Here is a 13059-nt window from a genome sequence, read left to right as displayed (position 1 = left end):
GTTAGCCAAAGTTGCTGACAATGTGTTCTGTTGGAAGGAGTATAAGGATCTACTAAAAGGATAAAAGAAAGAAATACGTAGAGCCAAGAGAGAATCTTGGAAACATTTCTGTAGCAGTATGGAGGACACTAATGAAGTAGCTAGACTTAGGAAACTATCCAAGAATCCGCCTATGCCAAGAACAATAAGAAAAATTAACGGGGAGTGGGCTGATAGTTGTGAGGATTCTCTAGAAGGCCTAGTCATCACACATTTTCCAGGGTGTGCGGACACTACAGATCCCGAACCTAGAAGGGATATTGTGCACGACATCCCGACGAACGTAATTACGACTAACAAGATAGAGTGGGCTATACAAAGTTTTGACCCATTCAAATCGCCAGGACTGGGTGAAGTCTTTCCAGCCACGCTCCAAAAGGTAAGGCATCTTGTGGTTAAGAACGATATTCATGAGGTGTTTGAGGTTCAGCTATGTTTCTGTATCGTGGAGAGAAGCGAGAAATGTGTTTATTCCAAAGCAGAAAAAAGCAACCCTCTCTACTCGAAGGAATACAGGCCCATTAGTCTGACTTCATTTCTCCTGAAAACGGTAAAGATTCTAGACGCATACGTTAGAGACACAATTGCGCCGGACGAATTATCCAAGGCTCAGTACGCTTACACTAAAGGCAGATCTACTGAAACTGCACTTCACTCACTTGTACTAAACATAGAAAAGGCGTTAGGATATAAGGAGTATGCTCTAGGAGTATATCTAGATATATCAGGGGCCTTTAACAACGTGACGAAAGATGATATTTTAAATAGTATCGAGTCACTCAATGTGCAACCCGCGCTTTATCTATGGATAAAGCAGCTACTAGCAAGCAGGCAGATCAGACAGGAGTGGAACTATACGAGCGTCATCAAATATGCATGCAGAAGTACTCCGCAAGGTGAGGTACTATCGCCGCTATTATGGTTACTTGTAGCAAACTAACTGCTCAAGAAATTTGACGGAGGGGCACCGAGACTAGTGGCATATGCAGATGACATAGCTATAGTGGTTATGGGAAAGTACCTGGACACCATTAGTAATGTGATGAATAACACACTTAAAACGGTACACCAATGCACGTCTAGCGCAGGGCTAGGAATAAACGCGAAAAAACGGACATAGTGCTTTTCACCAGGAAGTACAAGGTCCCGGCGTGGAACCTCCCGAAGCTAGGCAACAACAAGATCATGCGAGGTACCCCGGAGTAATACTCGACAGTAAATTGCTGTGGGAAATCAATGTCAAGAGAAAGGTGAAAAATGCGCTAAACGCAAGTAAAATAACGCTGGGAGTTACTTGGGGTCTATCACCCGCACTAATGCATGGGTGCTACACGGCAGTAGTTAGTCCGATATTGCTGTATGGCGCCCGAGTATGGAGGACTGCGACAAGAAAACTGATATAATTAATGCCACTGGAAAGGATTCAGCAACTCGCTGCTCTGTGCATAACAGGAGCAATGAAAACCACTCCCATGGCGGCGCTGAAATTATATTCAGCATGCCACCCATGGACCTTATGAAATCGGCGAGGAGGTTAGTCGCTACTGGATTATTGAGAGCCTTCGGACATAGCAAAGGTTGCACAGATTACATGACTCCGTACTTTAGTTGGGAGAGAAGGTTTCGTACTACAATTGAAGAGGACGGATGGCACAAAGGCATGAAGCCTGGCCAAAGAACTTTTTACATCTGCTCAAATGGCTCTAAGATTTTAGGCGGAGTGGGAGTGGGCATTTACTGCTCAAAACTAGGGATAAGATAGCCTATCAAGCTGCCAGACCAGAACAGTATTTTCCAGGTGGAAGTTTTTGCTGTGGGGAAAGCCGCGGAGCTAGCCTAGACAAGACCTAGAAAGAACTCAATCTATATATACAAAAATCAATTGCTGTTCGTTAGTCTCACTAAAACTCGAGAACGGCTGAACGGATTTATCTTATCTTGGTCTTGAAATGTCCGTGGAGATCCAGTGAAGGCTTAAAAGGTGAATTCGAATAACTGCCGGGAAAACCCTTTTCTTCTTCCCACATAAATATTTTCTAAATAAAATTTAGAGTCAACTTGAACTTTATTGATATTCAATAAAGTTCTTATTATTATATATTATAATCACTCACTGTGTTCATCGGACCTCATATTACATCTATGAAACGGACAAATTTTTTAACGCACCTAAAAATATTTAACAAACAAGTGACAATCTTTAAGACATTAAATCTAGCGCTGAATGTGGCGCCCGTGGACATTGTAGGAAAAACTACCGCTGCACGCGCCGCAATCAGATTAAGGTGTTCGGGCCATAGGCTAGACTTAAGTTACGGACACTCTAGCATTCTTAAAAACTTTGAGTTCATCCCTACGGTGCTGGACCACTGTATACCCACGCTAACTCCGAGCGGACCTTTTTCTACTCACATTCCCTCAAGAGATGAGTGGGCGGGGTGCAACATTCGGCGGCAAGGCATGGCAAACATGTTCACGGATGGCCCGAAGTTGGACGGAAGGGTTGGTGGGGGAGTATTCTGTAAGGAGCCTCCCATCAAACTTAAATTTAGGCTACCGGACCACTGTAGTGCTTTCTAAGCGGAGGTATCCGCAATTAAGGAAGCGGTGGACTGGTTGCTTAATTCGGTAATTACTGTTAAGGAAGTAAATATTTACTCCGATAGCCAATCGGCAATTAGGGCCTTGGTCTCGCTATTTGTGCGTTCGAGATTAGTCGGGGAATGTCTGGCTTCTCTCTCGATTGCATCCGAATACTTCATCATCAGGCTCATTTGGGTTCCCGGTCACAGCGGCATAGAGGGAAACTGATGGGCTGATGAGCTGGCTAGACAGGGAACTTTGGAGACGGTTTCGTCGCGTAATGGGAGAATTGGGGTTCCCCTGAGAACCTGTGGTCTGCTCCAGGAAAGATGGGCCTCGAGTCAACTTAGCGAGCGCTGGGCTAGTGCGCAAACGTGCAAGGTCGCGAGATCCTTCTGGCCACGGGTAGATCGGGGACGCTCAAGGGAACTCCTAAGGCTAACAAAACCCCAGCTCTCAAATTTGGTGGGCATCCTTACCGGACATTCTCCGTTAGGTGTTCACGCCGTAAGACTTGGGATTACCTCAAGTCCGTTCTGCAGAATTTGTCTGGAGGACGAGGTGGAATCATCTCAACACCTTCTTCTCAGCTGCCCTGCTCTCGTCTGGCAAAGACTTAGAAATCTGGGCTCCCACTTTTTCGCTACGCCTGCGGATATAGCCGGCGGAAGTATCATAAATTTGGTGAAGTTCATTAGTAGCTTGTTACGGCTAACTACGAACGCAAATCAGCCCCGGTCGGCGCCGTCGTAAAATGTATGGTCATCATCGTATCTAATCCCAAGGCTCCTTCTTCCTTCCCATCTCCTTTCTCCTCTCCCATGTATGGCACCACAACGGACGAATTTCTTAACATTTGTCCAAGTAAGCCCTTTAGCTAGGGCAGCCATTTAACCTAACCTAACCTAAGACATCAAATGTTTCACCATAATATTTGACATTAGATTTGACAACCAACTATTATGTCAATCCATCCTGTCGCACTTTAGAACCCGGAAACAAGTATTACAATATTGTGTTACAATATCTATGAGTGAGCGAGAACTTTCTTTACTTTGGCAATCCTTTGTGATAGTGATATTCCAAGTAATGTGCTCTTTTTTATTGATATTTTGTGATTGTGACACTTTACTGCTAAGCGAGCGAAACATTTTCTCACTTTGATTATTTACAATTTACTATGCCTGGCTTAGGTCGTCGCAGTCAATCAAATGAGCGAAGAGCTACCTCACGTGCTAACCGCACTGATGACCACAGAGAGACAGATCAAGAAAATAGTCGTAATGATATGCCAGAATTGCGTTATTTAGTGAGTGATAATAAAGCAGATAGGCTTAGAATGCAACGAGTTCGTGCACCTCAAACACAACAACACCAAGCACGACATAATGAAATTGAGCTAATCTACAGACGGAATGCTTCTGTGATTCTTGAACGAGCTGCATTCCACTATGAACCTGCAATTGATTATTGTGCTGACAAATCGGTAACAATTGGGGAAATGAAAATAATTTGTAAATATTGTAAGGCATTAAGATACACTCATGAATCTGTTGCATTTTGTTGTGCTGGAGGCGAAGTAATGGTCCGAAATCAAGAGGGAATTGCTACATAGCCAAACACCAGTTGATAGGCATGACATAATTGCCAGAGTTTTTAAGCAAAAATTAAAATTTCTCATGAATTTCTTAATAAATCATTGTGTGCGCCATCAAATTTTGAATCCTACACTACAAATGACTGCACAAATTTACAATGAAACATTGATCATGATAGAAGATATGTGTTTATTGATGGCAAATAAAGTATTGCCTTGTTTGGGATTGACCGCACCAAATCGTCATGTGCACAACAGTACGACAGTAAAACATTGGCCGAAACTGTTATAAATTCACTTATATGTAAGTTGTTATGCAACACTGCTTACACCTTATTACTTAGGTAACACTGGCAAACATAAATTATGCAACTCTGTATAGAATTTGGATAAAATAAAGCAGTGCAGTTTTAGATGGAAAACGCGTCGGTCTCCTTCTTTACAATTGGCGACGAGGAAAACAAAAAAAAAAAAAAATGTCGAACGACAGTGAAGTTTTAAAAAAGCTCTTAATCGAACAAAAAGAGTTCGCGAAAAATTTGCTTGAACAGCAAAATAAGTGGATGATAGCGCTGCTCGAAAAGCAAGCAGATGGTATAACCAGTGGTACAACTTCTACCATAGTGCCTTCGTTCCCGAAGTTTTCCAAAGATCAGCAGACATGGGAGTCATATTTGGAACAACTCAACCAACATTTCAGTGCATACGGTGTCAATTGTGCTGAAAAGAAAAAATCCTTCTCCTTGTCGTGGATTGGTGCAGAAGTCTTTGAACTTCTAAAAAATCTTTTTGGAAGTACTAAATTGCAAGAACAAACATTCAAAGAATTAACGGAAAAGTTAACAGAACATTTCCAGTCAAGGCGACACATCATCGAAGCACGTTACGATTTTTTAAAACGGGACATGAAGCAGCACCAATCTTACAGAGAGTATGTAGCCGAACTTCGTGGTCTTGCAAGAGAGTGTCAATTCGTGTGCTCCGCAATGAACTGCTCTCACACATACATCGATTAGATGATCCGCGATCAGCTTATCACGCACACACCACACGACGCTCTCCGCTCCGCTTCGCTTCAAAAATTACAACCTACCCTACGCGCTTTGTGAGAAGTATAGTGAGGTGTTTACTCCAGCACTTGGCACAATAAAAAATTTCAAAGCTACCGTGCAGTTAAAAGCAAACGTAACGCCTAAGTTTTTCAAAAGCCGAAAAATGCCATTTTCGCAAATGTCTGCGTTCAAAAAAGAAGCAGAAAGACTTACAAACGCCGGAATTTGGAAACCAATCAGGTTTTCGCAATGGGCATCGCCTATAGTACTTGTACCTAAACCTGATGGGTCAGTACGTATATGCGGTGATTTTAAACAAGCTGTCAACGCGCAAATAGATATAGAGCAATATCCATTGCCTACACGTGAAAGTCTATTTCACGCAATTCGCTGCGGTCAAAACTTTTCTAAGATTGATCTTAAGGACGCGTATCTGCAGATGGAGCTAGACGATGATTCAAAAGCAATCATGGTAGTCAACACGCCGTTGGGGCTATATCAGTATCAACGTCTTCCGTATGGAATAGCCAGCGCGACAGCAATTTTTCAAAGGTACCTCGAGCAACTTATACAAGGCATCGAAGGGTGTGGCAATTATCTTGATGGCATCATCATCACAGCGCCTACATTCGATGAGCACATGCAACGCGTCGAAAACATTCTCCAAGTTCTTCAAAGCAACGGTATTAAATGCAAACAGCAAAAGTGTTTTTTTCTCCAGGAAAAGATCGAGTATCTGGGTCGACAAATCAGCGCAGGGGGAATTTTGCCAGACGAATTCGGCCTGGTAGCGGTAAGAGATCATAAGCCACTAAAAAACATCAAGCAAGTCGAGGCATTCATGGGTAAAGTTAACTATTATCATAATTTTATACCAAACTTCTCCCAGATATCTGCCCTATCAATATGCTACGCCGAAAAAACGTCCCATTTACGTGGGGCCCAAAACAACAACAAGCGTTCACATCACTTAAGCACCATATTCTTAACGCTACGCAACTTGCGCACTACGACGAGCAATTACCTCTAGTGCTTGCCACTGATGCTTCATCTTATGGCATTGGTGCAGTGCTTTCGCACACCTATCCTGATGGCAGTGAGCGCCCAATGGCTTTCGCATCAAAGACGCTTGACAGACATCAAGTTCGATACAGCCAAATAGAAAAAGAAGGCTTATCTATAATGTTTGGGGTTAAACGGATTCACCAATATCTTTATGGTAGACCATTCACGTTAATAACTGACCACAAACCGCTGGTTAGCATATTTAACCCAAGCAGTCAATTACCAACAATGACGTCACATCGGTTGCAACGCTGGGCCATAACGCTCATGACATATAAGTACGATGTCAAATATCGCAAAACTGCTGAAAATGAATATGCAGACGCGCTATCACGACTACCGCTAGGGCCTGATGAGGAATTTGTCAAACAAGAAGCCTGTTTAAACGTTAGAACAATTAATACGCCGATAGATCCAGACGATATTTTAAAGCACGCCGGGAAAGATGCAATTCTACGCCGAGTTACAGCCTTTGTCAAAAATGGGTGGCCAGAAAAGCTACCTCCTCAAGACTCTGATCTTCGTTCATCTTTCAATAGGAAAAATTCTTTGACAATAATTAACAATCTTCCATGTTTGCAAGCGGAACATACTCGTGTAGTTATTCCAGCATCTTGGAAACAACAAATTCTTCAATTACTTCATGATGGTCACTGGGGTACATCCAGGATTAAACAATTAGCCAGACAACACGTATGGTGGGTGGACATCGACAACGATATCGCCAAGCTCGCAGCAAAGTGCGACATATGCAAAGCTGTAAGCCCTGGTCCAGCACGAGAATACGAAGGTTGGCCTGAACCAAACCATCCATGGGAAAGGGTCCACGTCGACTTTGCAGGTCCGTTTTTCTATTCTATGTGGCTCATTTGTGTGGATGCATTCTCGCAATTTCCATTCATTGCTCAACTGACGACTACAACTACAGCTGATACAATTTCTGCGCTAGCTGCAATTTTCGCTACCGAAGGAATTCCAAAAACTCTCGTAAGTGACAACGGTCCACAGCTCACAAGAGAGGAGTTTAAGATTTTCTGCGCTCAGCTGGGTATTAAGCACTTAACTAGCGCACCGTTCCATCCGGCATCTAACGGTCTTGCTGAAAGATATGTTAGGACGTTCAAATCCGCCGTGAAGAAAAACGTTGACGACGGACTACAGCTAAGAGCAGCTGTAAAAAAGTACTTATCGACATATCGCCATGCCTAACGCTGATGGAAAATCGCCTGCCGAAATTCTACATGACAGACCGGTACGAACTTTGTTAAGCCAGATTTTCGAGACAGCGAAGGTAAAAACAAAAGATGGAGCACGCAAAAGCAAGTTCTGCATAAACGAACCGATCTTCGCTCGAAACTACGCTAAAGGGGAAAAGTGGTTACAAGGCATAATTACAAGGCAACTCGGAAAAATGCTCTACGTCGTGAAGACTTCCTGCGGGTACTTGAAACGACATGTAAACCAACTTAAATCCAGGTTTAGCACCAACGTAAGTTCTCAAACAGAATCAGATTTGGTAGCTTGGGATCCGAAAGCAGACGACTCTACACCGACACCTGACGCACCGAATGTGCAGCCTATGGAAGATAGCTCATCACAAGGGGATCTCCAACTTCGCAGAAGCACACGCACTCGACAGAATATTAATCGCTATGAAGCGAAAGATTTTCGAAAGATTAAATCAACCACAAAAAATTGCGTACAACACAATGATAGAAGCTGTGAACAGTGGATCTGATGGAATTTATTTCCTTGATGCTCCCGGAGGAACCGGAAAAACGTTCTTAATTTCATTGTTTTTGGCGAGGATCAGATCGCGAAATGATGTTGCTCTAGCGTTGGCTTCATCTGGAATAGCTGCGACTCTGCTAGAAGACGGGCGAACTGCACATTCTTCCTTGAAATTACCATTAAACATGCAAATCACCGAAACACCAATTTGCAACATCGCCAAAAATAGCGCAATGGCCAAGGTCCTACAGGTATCCAAATTGATTGTTTCAGATGAATGCACAATGGCCCAAAAGAGTTCACTGGAGGCACTGGACAGAACGTTGAAAGATCTTCGTGACAACCAAAAGATTTTTGGTGGTGCCATGATACTCATGTCATTCCAGTAATTCCCCGATCAACTGTTGCTGATGAACTAAATGCATGCCTAAAATTATCGAATTTGTGGCAGTATGTAAAGACACTCCAATTAACAACTAACATGCGAGTATTTTTGCAACAAGATGAAACTGCGAGTGTGTTTTCGAAGCAGTTGTTAGACATTGGAAATAATAAAGTTGCAGTGGACACCTCGACCGGATTCATCACGTTACCCACAGATTTCTGTCAAATCACAGACTCAAAAGAGAAGCTTATTCAGCGTGTTTCCCCAAATGTAGCGCAAAAGTTCAATAGCCATCATTGGCTGGGTGAACGAGCAATATTGACAGCGAAAAATAAAGATGTCGAGGATCTCAATGTGACCATTCGGAATTTTCTTCCAGGACAGTTGGTTTCCTTCAAATCAGTGGACACCGTTATGAACCTGGATGACGTAGTCAACCATCCCACGGAGTTTTTACATTCACTGGAATTGTTTGGATTACCACCTCATAATTTGAAGTTAAAAATAGGGTCAGTTGTCATCATGCTGCGTAACATTAATCAACCTTGAGTGTGCAATAGAACAAGACTGGCTGTGAAAAATCTGATGAATAACGTCATTGATGCAACAATCATAAAAGGAAAATACCATTCGATTTCTAGCGCGTACAATTTCCAGTTCGTCTAGCCTTTGCGATGACCATAAATAAATCGCAAGGACAGTCGTTAGAAGTTTGCGGAACCACTTGGAGTTTCCTTGTTTCGCCCATGGACAATTATACGTCGCGTGTTCGCGTGTCGGAAAACCGTTTTCTTTGTTTATTTACGCACCACAAAATAAAACAAGAAAAATAGCTTTTGAGAAAGCTTTAAATTGGGTAAGAAACTGTATCATAGCAGTGTTTGTCTGTTAATACGAGTATCAAATTTAAACCATATAAATAGCCAGTATCTCAGGAAAACTCTATTTTATAATTAAGCAACATGATGTGTCGAAAATAATAATAAAACTTCATGCTTAATTCAAATTATGCTTTTTTTTATTAAATACGTATTCGTTTTGTCATAAAGGCATTATGGGGAACGAAATAGTAAATTAGATAGCAAACAGTGCTGTTAGACTACCATTTGAACGAGAGAACGACATACCAAAACCGCTAAATACAATATACAACGAAATCTACAATTCATTGAAAAAGTGAGTGGAAGCTAGGTGAACTAAAAGCAGCAAAAATTATGTGTAGAACTAACGACAAAAAGCTGATTCAATTCGTACTTACGCTCACGCGAAAGGAGTGCAGAACTATTATAGGTATACATGCATACCAGGATGTTGAGGAAAGTTTAGAATACCTTCTGTGCGTTTGTCCGGTATTATTAAAAACGCGTTTAAAATGCATGTGCCCTGTGGGATATCCCAGCTCTGCTTAGATTCGCCAAAAGCGTTGACATCCTACACGATGTCTACTTTCAGTATTCATAGAGGTAGGTCTCCATCTGATATCGCTAGGGGCCAAAAGGTCTATGCGTGGCTTAATGCCAACCAGGCTAACCTAACCTAACTTTAGAGCAGCACGTGTTATTCAGCTGAGTGCATATTACATATGCTAGGACAAATACCAACATTTATTGAAGAAGTTGTGCTTAGAGAAATAATCTGGCTAGATTTTTCAGGTCGCAATGCTAAATCCCCTCTTAATAATCCTTGTATTCATAAATACGCCACACTAACATATTTAACCCCATTTTTTAGGTGTACTGTTCGCCCGAATTCAATGAAACATTTGAAGGAACTAACTTCCTTGTAAAAACCATTATGTAAAATCCACCGAAACTTAGTTTAAGTAGAAACGGTTGTCCTCAGGCTCATAGCCTATTGTGATGCCGCCTGGGGAACTTGTCCTCATCTCTCCTAAAACCAGTTTGTACTGTTCAAACATTTTAGAAGATCTCTGATTTTCGCAAAACTGAGATCTTCCGATTCATTAGAAAGATGACTACCTAAAATCGTGAATCTACGTGTGGATAGAGCAGGACAATGGCACAGAAGATGCGAGATCTTCTCTTCCTCTTTTTCATCTAGACAGCTTGTGCAGAAGTCATGTGTTGCACATCCATCCCTTGAACGTGGCTGCATATTGGCAGTCCCCCGTTATAACTGAAATCAGTATGTTAAGACTGAGGTTATTTTGGCTTACCAGAGATTTTGTGCGTTTAGCATTGAGAGTTGGCCATAATTGTCGGGCGATTCTGCAAGAGGTTTCATTACACCATTTTTTATTCGCTGTTCGCACAATTTCTTCAGAGATCAGTACCTTACAAGTTTGTAAGGGTATGTCTATATCATTGTATGTGTACTCATCGGTCAATTTGATTCGGACTACTCGCTCCCTAGGGATCGGACGACTAAGCTGGGCTCTAGGTACCGTGAGCAGGTCATTGATAGCCGGACGGCCTGTTGCAGCAGGTTAGTTGGGAATAAGTTTTGACAAATAAGTAACCCCGGCCAATGAGCAGCTGAGGCGGAAGGCGCGGTATAAAAGCTAGATGTTCCCGCGAGGTTTCTGTGTCAAAGGCGAAGCAACATCTCCTTCCACAAATCAGTGCCCCCTTCACCATATAACGGCATAGAGAACATAAAAAAATCCAGGGGCACATGTCTCATAGTGGGCGGCTACCTGGTCAGCGAATGTTCTGCATGTTAAGAGCGGCAGGTGATAATATGTCATTATGGGCTGCGGGCCATCAGGATTGATTCCTGATTATGGCATACTGGGTCGGAAGCAGATTGTGATCGGGCTGGGACAGTAAACCTCTGTAATCTGAATAAGTCGAGTGAAATCTAATTGAAATGATTTACAGAAGGGTTTATTGCTTCTCTGCCCTACTAAAACCTGGCAGGTCTCACAAAACGCTCAAAGCGCGTAGTCTTAAGTGACCCTTTATGTTGGTTTGAGATTACTCCCCATTAGTTTCGGCAACCTATAGGGCCAGTATCAACCCTAGTATGGCCTCCCTATTCCATAGATAATCATAGAACTACATACACGTGCAGAGATAGCGGCTGTGACATAAAGCATGGACAAAATTGAAAACAAAGAAACCAAAAGCATGCAGAAAACAACAATAATGGTGTTGGTGAAGCAAGAACCAGAGAACGTAAATTCATAGAGAAGGCGCAGTCCCGGCCCGTTCCTCATTTTGGGCTCTAACAATACACGGGTAAGAAAATGAAATCAGCACAAGTTAACAGTAGGAAATTAATTAATATTGCTGCCGGAGAGAAATGAGAGGGAGAGAGTGATACGCAAGTGTGAAAAAATGTAGTTTACATTAGCTTACATTTGCTTGCGTACAGAACAGATTTGTTCATTTGATATGTCCATATGATTTGTATGCATGTTTACAGATTTGTTCTTTTTGGTTTTTTTTAATGAAAATTGCGCGTAATTGTATGTATGCATGTTTATATATATATATTAGCAAAGGACATATGTATATTAGGTTTACATATATGAAAATTGCGCCAAATATTAGAAAAAAAGTATGATTGCATTAGATTTGATTTTGATTGGATAAATATATACCTACATGTACATATACGAAAATTGCGCCAAATATTGAAAAGCTCTTATGATTATAACGGAGTTAGTTATAAATCTGTGAATATTTTTTTAAATATTAGTGTCCCAGTTTCTTTTTGGTTCACTGTACATACATAAACTGATAATCGTATGCTTGGATGTCGTTTTCAATACTTCGTGCCTATTGAAAAGCTTAATATACACATCCATGCATGCATGCATGAAATAGAAAGCATACATATTATTTACATTATTTACATATTTATAAAAAGCTTTTGAATTTAAAAGATCGGGTTTAGGATAATGCCGTATGGGCAATTTTAGGCCAAGTATAATGATTTATTTAATGAAACTTGGTTGAGATGTTAGGGAGTGGCTCATGAACAACTTTTATAACTTTCAATATTTACACGCATTATAATACAATACACTTATAAATTGGTACAATATAATACATATATGTATTTTGTTCTAAATTTCACTTCAATTCATAAAATATATGGTCACAAACGTATTTTTACTGGTTTTTATACTTGTATTCAAAACAACAATATCCTTTCGCAAAATTACACAATTTTAACAATCAATTACTTGAAAACTATAAATCCCCGGAGGTTGCGGGTTCTTGTTTTATATATGTATATGATTATACTGAATATACCTCAATTTAAATTTTGTAAAAATAAAAATAAAAATTTTAATTAGGCTATGATGATGTTCCACCGAACAAGTGGACCGAAAAAAAGAAAAAAAAAGGAGCTGCTGTATCGAGAGCTGCGTGCCTAAGGATAAAGCTATACTTTTTGCGTTTCCTAGGGTAGCACCTGAGCCTAGATTTTTAAACCACTACAATTTTCACTTAATCACGATGGATTGAGATTAGTGTTTTAAAAATCAAGTAAATCGCAATGACTTAATCGATGTCAATATCAATATTTTTTCATTTCAGGAAATGTACAATAAATACCTATTATTTAGGGTATTGTAATATATCTACACTAATATTATAAAGAGGAAAACTTTGTTTGTTTGGTTGTAATGAATA

The 13059-nt window shown here is 41.0% G+C and overlaps 1 protein-coding gene across 1 annotated transcript in view; it reads left to right on the top strand.

The window, feature by feature from the left end:
* The first annotated feature begins 5434 nt into the window (after window positions 1–5434).
* LOC128870045 (uncharacterized protein K02A2.6-like) overlaps window positions 5435–13059 on the top strand; it is a 23018-nt gene continuing 15393 nt past the window's right edge. The window contains exons 1-2 of the mRNA XM_054112641.1: window positions 5435–6116; window positions 6161–7323. Coding sequence (XP_053968616.1) covers window positions 5435–6116; window positions 6161–7323 — 1845 coding nt within the window. The remainder of the gene's footprint in view (window positions 6117–6160; window positions 7324–13059) is intronic.

This window comes from Anastrepha ludens, chromosome X (genome assembly GCF_028408465.1).
Source record: "Anastrepha ludens isolate Willacy chromosome X, idAnaLude1.1, whole genome shotgun sequence".
NCBI lineage: Eukaryota > Metazoa > Arthropoda > Insecta > Diptera > Tephritidae > Anastrepha > Anastrepha ludens.
This window is presented reverse-complemented; position numbering and strand designations above follow the sequence as displayed.